The sequence below is a fragment of the Xyrauchen texanus genome, chromosome 11, assembly GCF_025860055.1.
Source record: "Xyrauchen texanus isolate HMW12.3.18 chromosome 11, RBS_HiC_50CHRs, whole genome shotgun sequence".
NCBI classification, from domain to species: Eukaryota; Metazoa; Chordata; class Actinopteri; order Cypriniformes; family Catostomidae; genus Xyrauchen; species Xyrauchen texanus.
Window position 1 is genome coordinate 36,682,360 of NC_068286.1, and position 17,397 is coordinate 36,699,756.

Sequence of the window (17,397 nt, forward strand, 5' to 3'; positions counted from 1 at the left end):
TCTGGCCCTTGCGTCATGCGTTTTTACATCACTCCTGTGAACCTGTCCTATTCTTACCGAGGCTTTTACGTCTCGTTACGCAATCCTATTGTGAAGTGATTCCCTCCCAAATTTCGTGAGCAGCACGACTGTGTTACGTGATTGGAGGTTCTGTTTGTAATTTGCTGGTCCAGACCCGGAGAGGAGCGCTAGGTGGATGTGGGCGGGACCTGTGCCTTCCGCTGGATTTATTACGCGGGGCACCTTGGAAAGAGCCGGGTACGGCTCCATGTTACGGTGGGCTTAGTGCTCCAGGAAGGGATTTAGTGTTTAAAAGGAGGCAAGAGACGAACCTGGAGGAACCCGCCGCTAAAGTGGACAAACAAAACGATACAATAAATCATGCCGGCTCAAAATAAAGATGACGGAGGTTGGAAGGCGTGTTTGTGGAATTCGGAGAAGAAGGAATTTCTTGGGCGCACCGGTGGTAGTTGGTGTAAGTATAGACTATAGATTTTGTATCGACAATCTCGGTCGATTTCAGAACGTTGGACAGCGCTATGAAGGCTGTCACCGCCCGTTAATTGCTGCTGCCACCGTTTATTTAGCAGGTACATATAGACCGGCAGTCTGGTCACGATGCAACCTGTATGATTTGACTTTGCAGCAAATGTCTAGCGGACTTTCTTCGACATCAGTGAATAAAATATATATGGACTTAAAGCGATGTTTAACGATATATTTTGATAGTCTACTGTAATTTGTTAAAAAGCATATTGTTTTTTTTATTTTTTATTTTTTTTTATCCACCTGTTTTACCAAGCTTATAGTTTTAACGATGGATTTCATGCATTTCGCGTTTCCTACCCAATTAAAAAATAAATTAAATAAAAATCAAACGAGTGTTTTGTGTACGCTGTGCACGATGTCGATGCGGAATGGCAAAACAAAAGGTCAAAGCATAGCATCACGTTATTGGTGCGCGCGATTTTGGTTGTTTCATTCTAAGCTGTATTTTAATAAATAAAAAAGACATGTAAATTTTTTAATAATGTAACAATAAAAAAATAACAAGAGGATAAAGGTGACATGTATAGCTATGCTGTTGTGTTTACAAAAATGGAATTGATTAATCTATGTCCGTGCCAGGAAATCAATATGCACGTAGTTCAATTTGCATATTTGTTATTATAAATGTGACATTTACAGAAAGGGTTAAAAATGCATCATTGTTCAAGGTGACTCAAGGTGAAAGGCCTAGTATGTTGGGTCTGAGTGAAATCACTGTTCATCAAAGGTGTCAATGAATCTTGGCATAATGTATTTGAGACGCAGCAGTTACTAATTTATTACCATGTCTGTGCTGCTCATGCAGCTCCCTCTTTGAGTCATACATGATATTCGTGCCTTCAAGTGATTCAGGCTTATTAGTTAACGGCAGTATAAGTTTTCAAATACATAATAGCCTATATGTCGGTTCCTATAAAATTTAACTCAACTGCACTCTAAGAAAATGGTAAAAAAAAAAAAAATGTTTGTTTTTTAAAAGAAAAAATACTATTCATCAACCTAAACTCAATATTAAGGATCATATCATGTAGAAATAGCTCATTGAGGTAACATTTGCATGTTAGAGTTTTTACAGTGTGTCCTACCTTCCAGATAACATAACAATAAAATTACCAAATGAAGGCATTATTGTTTGTAACCAGTCACACTGAAAAACCTAATGCACTGACTTTACTCAGGAAACAAGTTTACTCAATCAGTTGAGTAAAGGCATCTCCAAAACTTGTGTAATTAATTTCACTTAACTTGGTGTTCATATAGAATTACTCGTTAAGGTATCTAGATGCAAGTAGACTTAACTCAGATTTGCTATTTAAGTGTTGTTGCTTCAACTTAATAATTTTAATTAAAAAAAAAGAATGGACTCAAGTTTAGGTCATACACATACCCAGCTTAAAACAAAAATGAAGATTATAGCTGATTCTAGGACAATCATTAAATAAACGTATTTGTCCATAGATACGCATATGTGCCTGTACTTCAGCTGCACATGCACAAGGAGAACTAATATAGTGTTAACAGTGTCCAACTTGACCAAAGGGGACACAGATCACCCTAATGGCGACATCTCATGAAACAACTATTTGCAACAAAACAACATAAATAATACTACAAAAGAGCTAAAACCTCTATACATTCTTAATAGCTTAATATATTTTACCAAGAAAGCATAATTACACATTTCAAGCGCAAGGGAAGTATTCCTCATAGCCTCAATTTTGTGCTCAATACAAAAGCAATACAACATTACCTTTAGACATGGAAAGACATATAAACCTATAAGTTAACCCTCCAGAGATATCTGATGGCCATTTCATCGTCTAGTAAGGAAAATGCTCAGGTTGACATATTTACAGGGCTTTGGACCCAGTGACCTTCTGTCATTGCTTTATGCACCACTGGGCACTTCATAGTATTTGTGCATGGGTATTTTAAATGGATCTCTATCTAATCATTGTTTCTAATTCTGGTGAGCATCATCTTAGTAGACTGCCAACAAAATATTTTGGGATAAAAGTGGTAAGGCGTGTTTGACCAGTCAGGACTTATAAAGTGACCTTACTGGTTTTACTGCATTGCGATGTCCCTACACATTGTTGATGTTTAAGTCATTACGATTACTCACCATATCTCGTCATGTTGGCACTTCTTTGTCCTTCTGGGGACAGACTGATGACATTTGTATTGCTGGTATGATGTCAGCACATTTGCCTGTTTTTGCAACATCAAGTAGCTTCCGGAGATCAAATCCTTAGTAATGATTTCCAGTAATGGCTTTTATGGATAATATGTTCAGGTTAATTATGTTTTCAGTGTCCTTTTTCTACAGAGAGGACACACATCATTCCCTTTCATAGAATTTTTAATTATCCATTAAAACTTAAAACAATCAAAGACATGTTGAGGATACATTCTCTATGACATCAGAACTATTCACAATGTCTCCCTTTCACCAGCATACTAAAATATTTCCCAATTCTCTCTTTTTCCACAGCAAAAATCTTATTGTTCTATCTAATTTTTTATGGCTTTTTGGCTGGGATCTTCGTAGGCACCATCCAGATTCTTCTCTTCACCCTGAGCGATTACAAACCCACCTGGCAGGACAGAGTCACTCCTCCAGGTAACAGCTCTATTGCGGTGGCTGTCTCTCCATTTATATCCCTCATAAAAGTTATTGCGTGTGTAAAATTCAGTTTAGCTGGACTTAAAAAGCAAGCTTTACCAATCCAGGATTCACAGGCACCTAGAGGTAGATGATGGAACTGCAGTGGGTTGGTGCGATATCAATTCCAATGCTGAATTAAATTAAAATATAAAATGGCTAAAATTAAAAGAATCAAATTATAACATGTTATTCAGATTTTTCTCACAAAAAGGGTAACTGATTTATTAATTATTTTTATTAAAGACACCATGACATATTTTGACATACTTCAGAACAAATAATTTTCTGTGTTGACACATTTCCTTTTGAAACAGGAAGTTCTGGAGGACGTTTCAAAAAGCCTTTCCTTATATATATATATATATATATATATATATATATATATATATATATATATATATATATATATATATATAGAAAAAAACAAGAACATGATTTGCTTGGTTCTGGCACCATTAGAGCACCATCATATAACATCAATCTTAATCAATAACATTCGTATTCTAGAGAGCATTTTATCAGACAATCATATGTTTACGCATCAATAACTTTAGTCCAGGAAGAGGAAGGCTGTCAATTTTAAATGCATATCTGCAAAAACGTGTTTTTTGTTTGTGAACTTTTAGAGGTGTTCTACAGTAATAATGGCACCAAATGGAACAGACATAAGAGCCAAAAAACTCACATTTGAATTTCATGGGGTCTTGAAAGGTTTGAACTAGGGCTGTCGATTAGGCTACATGTGTTAATTCATTGGTATAAAAAAAATAGAGCCTTTTATCATGTTCCCGGACCGTAATAAGGAATATTCCTATACCATCGGAGCAATTCAAGCTTGAAGTAGGCTACCAACTGCACGGAGTGTCCGCTTGCGTCCCAGATTTTCAACATGCGGACATTTCGTCTGTGCGCGTGCATACGCGCCTGTCGTTGACTGTATTTGAAGTGAATGACAAAGCATGCGTAGTGTGCATGCGTCAGACGCGTTCATATTCGCTCAAGCTCAAAGAGTATACTTGGAAAGGCAACGCGGTCGACCAGGCGCGATCTGATCCGGATAACTGGGCCATCGGGCTTGCTTGACCCTAGCGACAGCTCAAGACGAGAACGCGTCACTGCATTCAAACACTGCTGGACTGAGTACAATTCCGATAGGCTATCAAAACATGTTTTTTCTAAGTTTCAAACTACGTTTAACTTGACACAGCGACCTAAAAACGCTGTTTATTATGACGCACTACAACCAAAGCAAGACCCTCCAAAATAGAATGTAGGCCTAATTAAAAAAGTGTTATTTACAATAACATTAATAAGATTTGATTAATAAGATTAATCAATCAGCATATCATGTAATTTATTCAATGAAAAATGTTGACAGTTAGAACATTTTTCTACTTAAAATCTTAGGCAGTAAATAGGGGTTTATTAGACAAAAAAGGTTAGGAACCCCTTACGTAATATATAGCATAATGTAAGCTACTTTTGACACCAGGTGGTGTCATAGATGGAAGGATATTATTTCTATTGATGTCTAAGTTGCTGTTCCTCTTGCAGTTTACTGCGGGGGTTAGAAGGGTTAGTTCAATTTCACAAACATTTGGTGGGTTCAGGGAACAGATCACATGATAAGAGAGTGCTGGGAAATAGGGATTTGAAAATCTGTTCATTTTACGTCACAGCTGAAGCAATTCACATGTTTACTTGGTAGAACAGAAGGCATATGAAGGTTAGGGGAAATCGACTTGCAACTACAACAGTCAATGTTTAGGTACCTTAAAATGACATCACCATTTTCAGACAAACTGATGGATCTACTCTTGGTTTGGCTTAGTTGGCTAATCATTTATTAACAACCACAGCATGATGATTATGATTTATTTACAATTCTGAATCATTGAAGGCAAGTGGCATTCAAGCTTAGAGAACTGCAAACTACTTTCAGGACACTCTCTTTACCTTTGAACCTTTTACAAGAGATGCAGTTTGATTTCATTTAAAACTAAGACCTCACATTCTATATAAGGTTTATCCAGTTGCAGCACCCAAAGCACATTTTGTTCAAACTTTAAATCATACTATTTAACTACTGCAAATATTTAAATAAATAATTTCATTAATTAAAAGGCACACATTTTGTCAAGATTTTCTTTAAGTTGAAGAGTTCTACAATGGTAAAATTAAGATTTAAAATAAGTATAAATAAATAAATAATGGCTCCTCCCAGTAAAGAACAATGTGAACAAACAAATGCAATTGTTCTGTAAATGGATTGTTAGGTCTTAATATAGTTCTTTATAGTCAGTTATCATGAAGTTTGGAAACATTTCTCTCTGTGATCCTTCATTGTTTCAGACTTGCCCAATTCAGGTCTTTGGAAACTTAATGCTTAGACAAATGAATGCTTAGATCATTCAACATTCTGGGAAGGTTCAACAGTTAATGACACCATAGAAAACACATCTAAGATCTAAAATTATTCAGAGAAATCAGTGCTTTTGAAGGCATAACTAGAATTGTGTTTATCTTCTGAACTGCTCACGAAGAATTTCTGATTGTCCAAAGAAGAATGAGTTTGGCAGGTTTTGCATGAACTAGACTGAGTTTGATGGACAGATATGTTGTTATTTACTTGTAATTTGTTGATTTACATGTGAACAGGACTTACCCACTACCCACATGCAGACAAGTCAGAGCTGATGTTCTCAATGGATTATGTGGAAACATACATGAAATACACCAAAGCCATGAAAGATTTCCTATCGGCCTATGACTCAGATAACCAGCGGGACCAAATGCAGTTTGAAGACTGCGGAGGTACCAAATAAAACATGTGTCTCCTGTTATTTGTGCAAGATATGAATGTTTCTTTGAATGGCTTTCCTGAATTAATTTAATTATAATAAATAAATAAATAATAAAGACCTTAATTTATACTGGTCACAGAATATATTTGCTAAATACATTTCTAAATTTTCTTTTTATCCAGAGCAGCTGTTGCAGTCGACTGTTTGTACACAACTAGAAAGTGGTGTGCAGATGTGCTGTCTTACAATCCTGTGTGTTTATTATTCTATAAATAAATATATATGTATATTTTCACAGATGAACCCCAGGATTACAAGAACAGAGGGGATCTAGACAGTGATATTGGTATTAGGAAGGCATGTCAGTTCCATAGGTCTTGGCTTGGGCCCTGCTCTGGTCTTGGGAACACTGGTGATTTTGGATTCTCAGAGGGGAAGCCCTGCTTGATTGTCAAGCTCAACAGGGTTGTAAACTTCAAACCCAGGGTTTGTTTATTAATATATATCACAAAGTTGTATTTACAAAATGTTCACAGGATCTTGCATGGTTTATTTTGAGAATAATTTTTCGATTTCTACCCGATTAGAATTCCACCATTTTGGAATTTAACTCTTACCTGCCAGCACTCCCGATTTTTCCTGGGTTTCTCGTGCTTTTTCAACCCTCCTCCCACTGTACTCCCGATTTACAATTTCTCCCGATAAACTCCAGATTTTCCACATCCACACTTTGTACACAAGTTCACCTCATATTTTAATATGAAATGATGCATCCCGTATCCAATAAATACGGGACACGATTAGTGCCGTAAGCTGATCAGATGGCATCACGGCAAAAACGTTCCAGATCGTTAATGGTGATATAAATTGGAAATGTTGAATTCGGTGAGTAAGGGGTCATCTGAAAAGTCCACGCATTGTGCTGAAACATGCTGATACTGTGGAGGGGGCGGTATGGGAAAAATCTAAATAATTAAAATGAATTAAATAAAAAATAAAAATACATATAAACCAACACAGATGTATAGATAAATATGGTAAAGATAAATAATCATAGAAATACAAAATAATTATATGGGTCATGGGTCAGGAAATTTCTCAGCATATAAGAAAAGATATACACTTTTTATTATTAATAACTCAAAAAATTTTTTTTTGCTAAAACTGTGAAGGATGTGTTCCCCTTCTGTCACTCTCTCCACGTTGTGTCGGAGAAGCGACACTAGGGGTCTCTCTTGAGCACCGAATATACCTCTGATCTATGAAAAAAAAGCCAATGAGAAGTTGGCAGCTAGTATTTGCATACCCCGCCCCCGGACATACGGGTATAAAGGCAAGGCTAGAGTTCATTCAGAAATTTTCTTCGGAGCCGATGGTTGTGCGAGATCACACCAGTTCCAGTATTCCTCTGACGCTCTGCATGCTGTTGGATTGATGGCGCAATACATTTCTCCTTCTTGCACAGCAGTGCAATTGCCCCTGGGCACTTCGACAGTGCAGAAACCCAAACTCTAAGAGAGATTTTCTCTAAAAGAGCAATACACAGCGGCGTTAAACGTCCTTTTCAAAAGTCTTTTTAAAGACGTGTTTCCGGCTCTGTGTAGTTTCTGGATGCGGTTGATTTCTCCCCACCTCCGACGGTCATAAAAGCTGCCTGGCGTACCTGGGCTGCGATTACACAAATTTTTAGGAATGGTCTATGTTTTCAGGGCGAGAATATAGCCATAACAGCATTGCGGTCGTAGGCTTTCTTTTGTCATGAGAGAAAGCCACTTCAGCCGCCCCCCGCGTCTCGCCTCCTTTCCACGAGATTGAGGCAGGCGCCACGGGCGATGGAGGCGATTTGGGGACAATGACGGGCTGTGTTCGCCGGGTAAATCCCCACGAACCACCCGCCTCCCCGGCACGCTTGCTGGCTTCCGTCCGAGCTCGGGATGAGAGATTTTCTCTCCAATGGGTTATGTTCTCAGTGCGAGAATATAGCTGAAGCAGCATTGCGGTCGTAGGCTTTCTTTTGTCATGAGAGAAAGCCACTTCAGCCGCCCCCCGCGCCTCGCCTCCTTCCCACGAGATTGAGGCAGGCGCCGCGGGCGATGGAGGCGATTTGGGGACAAGGACGGGCTGTGTTCGCCAGGTAAATCCCCACGAACCACCCGCCTTCCCGGCACGCTTGCTGGCTTCCGTCCGAGCTCGGGATGAGCGATTTTCTCTCCAATGGGTTATGTTCTCAGTGCGAGAATATAGCTGAGGCAGCATTGTGGTCGTAGGCTTTCTTTTGTCATGAGAGAAAGCCACTTCAGCCGCCCCCCGCGCCTCGCCTCCTTCCCACAGGATTGAAGCAGGCGCCGCGGGCAATGGAGGTAAATCCCCGCGAACCACCCGCCTCCCCGGCACGCTTGCTTGCTCCCATCTGAGCTCGGGATGAGTGCGGCCCGCTTCACGGCCGGCCTTCCGTTCCCTTGAGCTCCCGGAATTGGATGACGATGATCACTGCTGCATCGGAGAGCGTTACAGCGGTGTCTGATGTTGATGGCTCATCTGCGCCGCCACCTTGGGTCTGCGCGCCCAGTCTGAGCCTGATGCACAGAGGTCCGATATGCTTCCCCGGGTACCGCGAGCGCGAGGTTGGACCGGAAAATCTCGTCCCCCTCCCCCTCACGGCTAGTTGATTGATTCCACGGGCATGTGCGCCGCTCACAGCCACGCACCCCCACCCGGTTCCTTTCTTCCCGGACGTGCATTACGAGTTGAACAAGCCAAGCTTCCTCGCTCCTCCGCTCTCACTACCCTCGGCGGTAGAGCGGTCCCAGAACACTCCCCCCTTGCACGCCATGGCACCCTCCTGCAAGTCCACCGGGCCAAGGCACTCCAAAATTTGCACTTAGGTAGTCCTGTTCTTGACGTGCCTCAGGAACAGCACTCGAACAGGCGATGGCCACCCTCGTGGTCCAGAAACGCAACAAATGGACTGGACCTGGTCGTAGTAGAGGAGGTAGACAAAGCACGCTTTCTCAAACGCTCCAGTCTCCCAGCTCCATCCATTCGGCGACACCACATGACGACTCCACCCAGCAGTCCTCAGTGGTGAAGAAACAGACGGAGGCTATTTCACACATCCTGCCCTGCCGCAAACCTGCCGCCAGGGGCCATACCCTGTCTGCTTGCCGAGGGCGTCCTCCTGCGGCTTTCAAGAAAGAAAGAAAAGCGGTGCTCCGCCTCAACAAACATGGGCCCAGCTCTCAGCCCCGGCGTTGAGCTCCCCGCAGAAGATGGATGCCCCCTCATATCACGGACCCCCTCGAGGACCCGGAAGGCTCCCAGGCGCTCCTGAGATGATCGACCCAGAGACCGAGACGTTAGCTCCGGAGCTGGTAAGACCACTCCGTCCCCCGGTGGGGGGCCGGGAGGAGAATGTTTTGTTGAATTAATTTAATTTGGCCGCTCCCCCTAACGGGGGCTGCGGTACTCACATTCTCAATAATAGAGCTATTTCCTTTTTTGTCTCTGGGTCACCTGGCCCGCAAACGCCATTCTCACAGCACTCTGCCACCAGGCCTCAACAGTCCCGGCATGCTGGACGCGGCCACAGTCTGCCTTCAGCCCCACGACTGTCCCCCGGCCGGCCGGTTCTGACGAGTCTAGAGGACACCTGCAACCGGACCTCCTCCTCCAGTCATGAACCCCCCTGCCGGGCGCGGAGCAAGGTAAGTGCTTTGAGTTTGTTCTCAGCACCAAAGCCTCGGGAGGCAAGGCCACACTACCTGCTTCGCCCCGCTGCGAAGCCCCCACCGGGTACGTCCAAAATAATCGTCCCCTTGGTACCCCAGCACGGAGTTTGGAGGTGTGGCTTTCACTGCCCAACCCGTCACGCTGGCTGTACCGGACCATTCGACTCGGTTACGCAATTCAATTTGCCAGGCACCCCCCCCCCCTTCGTGGGCGTCCGTTTCCACAGTAGACGGCAAACATGCCAAATCCCTGCGCAAAGACGTGATAGGGCTTGTCCCCTCAACCGAAATGGAGAAGGGTCTCTACAGCCCTTACTTCGTTGTACCCAAGAAAGGTGGCGGATTACGACCAATCTTGGACTTGCGAGTTTTTCAACAGAGCACTGCTAAAACTCCCGTTCAAAATGCTCACGCAAAAGTGTATCTTACCATGCGTCCGGATTGGTTTGCAGCGGTAGACCTGAAGGACGCGTACTTCCACGTCTCAATTCTGCTGCAACACCAACCCTTCCTACGGTTCGCGTTCGACGGCCAGGCGTTTCAGTACAAAGTCATCCCCTTCGGCATGTCTCTGTCCCCTCGTGTCTTCACGAAAGTCACAGAGGCAGCCCTTGCCCCGCTCCGAGAAGCCAGAATCCGCATACTTGACTACTTCGACTGCCTCATACTGGCCCACTCCCGAAAGTCACACTAGTGGCTCCATATTGGCCCACCCGGGCCTGGTTCGTGGACCTCGTACTCCTCGCTACAGTCCCTCCCTGGCGAATTCCCCTGAGGAAAGACCGTCTTTATCAGGGGCAGGGCACGCTCTGGCATCCGCATCCAGACCCAGCGGGTTGGGCAACACCCAACACCTTTACGAGATACTACAATCTCAGGGTTGAGTCAGTTCCATCCCGTGTTTTCTCAGGTCCGAGCCAGTAGAACTCGGTAACACGCTGATGGGCTGGCCGGGTGAATCGCTTGCATATAGCACCCTTTCCCTCGCTTGAGGTAAAACTGTGCGTCTTTTTTCCCAAGAGATCCCACTCAACTCGAATCCCTGGTCGATTCCTCCCTAGCCCTCATGGGTCCGCAGTTCGGCGGAGGAACTTGCCGACCCAATCCACTGCGGGTACTCAAATCTACCCTGTACTGGAATAGGAGCTCCACAGGGTGAGGACTCCCCCTGTGTGTATTTTCCGTGATACGGTCCCCTAACGAGCGGACCCGTGTTTTCCTTGGGTAAGTTTCGGCTGCCCTTCGGTCGCCGTGTGTAGCAACTTCCCCCTTGCTGAGGCTGGATCTACCACCGCGCCACTTCCACGTGTCGTCTAAAAACACATGTGATGTATTCACCACCTTAACTCCCCAGCTGGGTAGGGGTGGTCTCCACAGGGTCTTTTCCCCCTGAAAGAATAGGAAATTGGGTAAGACCCCCTTCCCTCAGTGCATGTATGGGCCCTGTCTGTCCATTGCTCTATGCGAGAAACATAGAGAGAAAAGAGGCCCAGCCATGCTTGGCCCGTTCCCAGGTTGGCAAGCGTCGCCTTGTTCCCCTGTCAGGGTAACCAAAAGGATTCCGATGACTTTTGTGGGGCATTGGGGAAGGGTACGTGTAGTCTGATACTGCTGGTCGTCTGACACGTAAAAAACACCTGCCCGCTCCTGTGTCAGACCACGTACATGGCTCAGCACATGGCGTAATTTCAATTGGACCGCTAGTGTTGCTTCTCCGACACAACGTGGAGAGAACGACAGAAGGGGAACATCTAGGTTACCAATGTAACCTCCGTTCCCCGATGGAGGGAACGAGACATTGTCGTCCTTCCCGGCCACGTCTCTGAGCCGAGCCGCTGTAGTGGCTGGACCATTTCCGGCTCCTCAGAAAAATCCTGAATGAACTCTAGTATTTGCCTCGCCTTTATACCCGTATGTCCGGGGGCGGGGTATGCAAATACTAGCTGCCAACTTCTCATTGGCTTTTTTTTCATAGATCAGAGGTATATTCGGTGCTCAAGAGAGACCCCTAGTGTCGCTTCTCCGACACAACGTCTCATTCCCTCCATCGGGGAACGGAGGTTACATTCGTAACCTAGACGGTAAGGGACTATCTGAATACATGGTCAATTTCTTGTTATTATTTCAATGTAGAATTACTGACTGCTGCCGCTCCCTATACGCATATTACCCAGTCTACATAGATGCATCTACATCTACAATTCCTTGCATATATGTACCACACAGCCAATAAATCTGTAACAAATTTGATGCAGAAGCTGCCAAACAGAAAAAAAAACTATTTTGTTGATAGTTTGGAAACTAAAATCACTATAAATTCAGAATGCATTGGCTGAAATTATGCTTTTCAAGTTCTCATATTTTTGGGGTTGTTATCCATGTTACCTGTCCACCATTTTACATTTTTAAAATAATTTACATAAACTGTTTGTTTGCTACTCTTCCAACACATGTTCCAATATTCAAAAATTTGTCATATAATCTTCAAACCAAATCTCACAAAAGTGACCAAAGGGACTTTTATGTCTTGACCCAATTTTCCAATAAATCTGTAGCAAATTTGATGGTGATGCTAACTAACATGAAGCAAGCATATATCTTGAGTAAACTGAAATATATAGTATCTTTGGCAAACTGAAATAAAACTTTGATTTATTGTCAGTTTGTTGACAAAAATCATAAAAATGGGCTAAAATCTTTCAACTTCAGAATTCTTTGGCAATTTATGCTTCTATTCTCTTCGTATTTCTATTTACCAGTCTTCCATTAAGCCATTTTTTTTTGTTTTGCTACTCCTACACATTTTGTCAGTTGTCACCAAAATTATGTCAAATAATCTTCAAACCAAGCTTCACAAAAGTGACTAAAGGGATTTTTAGATTTTCTCCTCATTTTCCAATAAATCTTTTATGAATTTGACATAGAAGCCAACAAGCAGGTAGTGAACTAAACCTTCTCATATCATTTGAACTGGTCAACCTACAATTTTAGATCTGTCATCCTCTGGGTTTTTTGGTCATACCTCAGCGATACACTTTATATAATTTTGGTAAATTTATTTCTCTCTTTTAGCCACCAGTGTCAAATGAAAGCATTCCAGAAGAGGCATGGCACAAAGTCCAGTCTAATGTGATCCCGATGCACTGCACAAACAAGGTAAGCAATCAATTCAGCTACTCTATTGGTCGTTATCGGATGTTCTGCACTTATTTACCATGTTGAATTGATTTAAAAATGGTGCTTATTGACATCATCTTCTCTGAAACATCTTTAGAAAGAAGAGGATGCAGGTAAGCTCGGAGAGGTTAAGTACTACGGTATTGGAGAAGGCTTCCCCCTTCAGTATTATCCCTACTACGGGAAAATCCTGCACCCCCATTACCTGCAGCCTCTGGTGGCCATCCAGTTTGTCAACATCACCTTGAACATGGAAATCCGCATCGAGTGCAGAGTGTTCGGGGAAAACATTTATTACCATGACAAGGATCGCTATCAGGGACGATTTGATATTAAAATCAATGTCCGCAAGTCATGACCTCTGAACTAGTGTACCTCGACTCTCTCCCTATTTAAAGGCAAACTAAGACCCCTCTTCTGACCTGAGATACAAAGGCACCAGAGACATGTTTCTCACCATTAGGTTTACCGAAGGGAGGTTTTTTGAATGTACAAGTGTCTCATGTCAGAAAGTGGCCTCATTTTAGTTTAGGAGAGACTAAAAAATAAAAAAAATATATTTAAAATGCTAGTCAAATACATACCATCTTAAACATGTGGGACCTAACATTGTCTGTACTCTTTCCTTCAAGCTTTTCTGCTTTTGGTCTAGGAATAGAAAGTAACTGCCCGGAGGATTAGCCATAGCATAGAATATTTATTCTGCTACTGAATGAGAACTGTCCACAATCAATGGGCAGGTTGTTTTTATGTAAATTACAATTCCTCTACCAATGTAGCCAGCACTGTTTTGTCTTTCTTGTATTGTATTGCTGCCTTGTGTGATTTACCTGTATTTAGAAAGTGCACAGTAGTTGCATATGTAGGTTGTTTCAAGCCATGCCATGTGTGTGATTCAGCTTCATTTGTAAAATGTGCCTACATATACTGTATGTATAGTTACTTAATAGAAATACACTGGCCTCTTAACATTGCCTTTCGGGGGTATTGATGTTCTATTTGCATCTTTTAGGTGTAATCGGTGGGTAATTTACTTTAATTCCTAAAATCACTACAATGTAGGGAAGATTGTACTTCTAATTGCTATTTGGTTTTCACTGAATGTAGATATTGCCTTTTGATTATCGCGTGTTGAGGGACCTAATACTGCAGTTTTCTTTAATGCCTCAATGTTTTCTTTCTTGCCTCATCAGTTTTCTTCTCATCACATGACATCTCAGATATCACATGGTGTGGTTGAAGGTTCTAAACTGGAATATTTAAATGCTGTGACCTTATATATTCTGTTTGTTAATGATGCCAAAGCCATTAAGATTATTATAGATTATTTCAGAAGTAATGCAATACCCTGTCTATCGGGATGTTTCGTAGGTGTGTGCAATCAGTGTCAGTCATTAGAAATATCAAATTACACAAGTCCCACAGGCTCTCATGTTGAAACTAAACTGGAAAAAAAGACTAACCAAAATAAAGCTGAGACTCTAAATTTTTGGTGATGTTTTTATTCTATACATCCTTGCAAATATTGTTTTGATGAGAAGTCATTCTAAGCTTTTCTGTGTTTACTTTTATTTATTACTGTAGATATACAGTAGTTTTCACAATCAAGTTGCTTTTCAAGGCACGCATCATTATTGTTGCTCAAAATGAAGCTAGCATTGGTTCAGGCAGGTCATGCCTGCAATCAATTGATGCTCAGCTGATTATGAAGTCTACCAATACAATTCAGATGCTCATCAGAGCAGTTCTACTTAAGTCCTCCATTTATATGCAATGCCTCAGCTGCCTTTCCATTGCATGGATGCAAGCTGCACTTTGGCTGACACCTTATTTACGTATGGCAAGCTGCTTAAAGCACCACTCTTATGCTTACTGACATGCGAATACAGCTTTTAGTGCATTTTTTCGTCACTCACGCTGGACTCAAAATGTGTTTCCTGGTTAATGCTGATATTCTGATCCAACAGCCATAAAAAGAGAAATTTGCATCTTGACAAAGACACCATGTGTTGACTGGTCCGCAGAGATTTCTGTTATTTCAGCCTCACCATTTAAATTAGGGTTAGGGTTAGGGTTAGCAACTTTGGGATTAAAAACTTGCTTTGCTCGCATCCCAAACTTCATAGGATTACATTGACTCTCTCAACATCCGGACTGGAAAGCCCACAAACATTGGAATTCGTCGCAGTTCAACCACCATCAGGCATGGACTGGCCATTGGGAAGTTTGGGAATTTTCCCGGTGGGCCGGTCTTATGAGGGCTGTTCTTTTTTTCACAATTCCAGCATCATATAGCAGCCAATATACAGATATTCAATAGGTTGTCTTACCTGCAGCGACATGGCTGGTGCAATCTGTAATAGCAGGTAGCAGTTGCCATCACAACTGAAAGTATTTAGCACTTGGGCAGTTAGTATCTAGTTCTCGTTGAAAGCATCTGGCACTCATTGCCAAAACATGGATAGAAAGAGAAAACCCACAGTAGGTGGTGCAGAGAAGGTGTGCCAAAAAAGAAAAATACTTCGCTGGTTGACGCTGCAAAGTGTGCTAAAATAACAGATTTATTTAAGCAGTCTGCAGGTGGTGATGAGGACAGTGGCGAAGAGGCAGAAACATCAAAGTGGAGTGAGCAGGGACAAACGCTTTGTCAGGTGCTCAGTAGATTAATTCAACTTTGAATTTTTGCTTTCTGTACACACAAACATGGGGAGGAAAACCTTTAGAAAAACGTTGTTTCATCGTACATATTAGCTTAACACAAACAATACAAACGAACAGATTGTGTTTTTTTTTATTTTTTATTAATGATTCATTGATTGAGAAACAGGTTGTGTCAGTTTGAATTTGGTGTATCAAATTGAGGCCGCTTGACAGCAAATTCCCGGGCTGCTTTTTGTTGCCAGTCTTCCTCTGACCACCACACCATATACAAAGAATCACTGTTGTTCCTGAGCCTCACCTCTCCAAGACACATGCTCCTCCCATGGCCTCGCTGGATACTGCAGGCCTAAAGCAGTACTTCCATTATTCTATGGCCCGTGGGCCTCAATGGAATGTGTTCATTGGATTATTCATTTATTGGATTGTATTTGATCGTTTCCTGTATGCGTGTAACATAAGCGCTACACCCTGATTGTGTACGTGTGTATCTGTATTCTGTGCACAGTCTAAAAGATTTTAAAAGTCTTTTTAAAAATGGCGTTTCGTAAATGTTTTCCACCGTGTAAGCGGTATATCCCCTTATCCGACAGGCCCGAGTGCTATATCCTCTGCATGGGTCATTTGTCCTGACCCTGTAGGATGACATCTACCCAATTGGACATGGCCTACAGGCCAATGGGTCAGGCTGGCTCGGCTTTGCACCATGGTGGTGCTGCAAGCCTACCAATCTGATCTGCTGAGGGAAATAATCTCCAGCTGGCCAGATACCGAGTCCTTCACACAGCTGCGCCGTGCCACTGACATGGCTCTCTGGGCTACCAAGGTCACCGCACAAGCCATCAGCAGATCCATTTGTAGCCTGTTGTCTGCTGAGTACCAACTCTAGCTTAATTTGTCAGAGATGTGTGAGATGGATAGTGCTGTGCTGTAAGATGCCCCTGTGTCTCAACAGGGCCTGTTCAGTGATGCCATTAGCACTTTCAGGAAAAGTTTCAGCAGGCACAGAAGCAGTCGCAGGCCTATAAGAACTTGGTGAGGGTGCTCTGTAGTGCCTCTTACTCGATCGCATTCCTCCTCGTGTCAACGCCCCCCAAACTCAGCAAGCCCGCTGCACCGCCACCACAGAAAATGGAGACGGAGTCCCTGGTGAGGTCCCAATGCCCCTATCCCAAGTGCAATACTGCGGTCCCGAAGTGCCCTCTTACCATTGGGAGGCCTCCCACCAAACTGGAGCTGTGCTCCTGACATATCTGGCATGAAGCAGGGCCCAGAGTCCATGGATGTGTTTGTTTCTGCCTCCAAGAGAGTCCCCACAGAGCTTCAGTCATTCTCCCAGATGGTTCCCAGGACTGACAAGAAAATTGTGTTTATGTTTCCAGTGTTGTTGGCTTCATGTCAAGACTGTGTCACAAACCAATAAAGAATGCAAGCCCTGTCACAATTGCTGAGGGCACAAATATATTTACAATAAAGAGCTCTTTTCCAAGTCATGCATCAGCACAATACGCACATCGTGACCGCTTCCCTAAGGTGAGCGTCATGCAGCCAGACACAGAGAGGCTCCTGTGTCATCTGACTCATTACATGGATGCGTGGTGCCATCTTCCGGGCATTTCCAGTTGGATGCTGAGGATAATAGAACAAGGGTGTGTTAAAGTTCAATGCCATTATTTCCTCCACTGTAATGGTGTGGGTTGTGCCAATTCTCCACTCTATTTCTAGGGTTAATTACTTTCTGCCAGCTCTATTAAACCAGCCGTACAGGGGTTTTATGTTCTGATCAGAACTGACAACTTGGTAGTCATGGCCA

The 17,397-nt window shown here is 42.9% G+C and overlaps 1 protein-coding gene across 1 annotated transcript; it reads left to right on the forward strand.

The window, feature by feature from the left end:
• Positions 1 to 225: 225 nt before the first annotated feature.
• LOC127652187 (sodium/potassium-transporting ATPase subunit beta-233-like) lies at positions 226 to 14,412 on the forward strand. Its single transcript, XM_052138259.1, has 6 exons — positions 226 to 475; positions 3,044 to 3,172; positions 5,876 to 6,031; positions 6,320 to 6,507; positions 12,822 to 12,905; positions 13,024 to 14,412. Exons 1-6 carry the CDS (start codon positions 382 to 384, stop codon positions 13,282 to 13,284), a joined length of 912 nt encoding a protein of 303 aa, XP_051994219.1. The 5' UTR covers positions 226 to 381; the 3' UTR covers positions 13,285 to 14,412.
• The last annotated feature ends 2,985 nt before the right edge of the window (positions 14,413 to 17,397 follow it).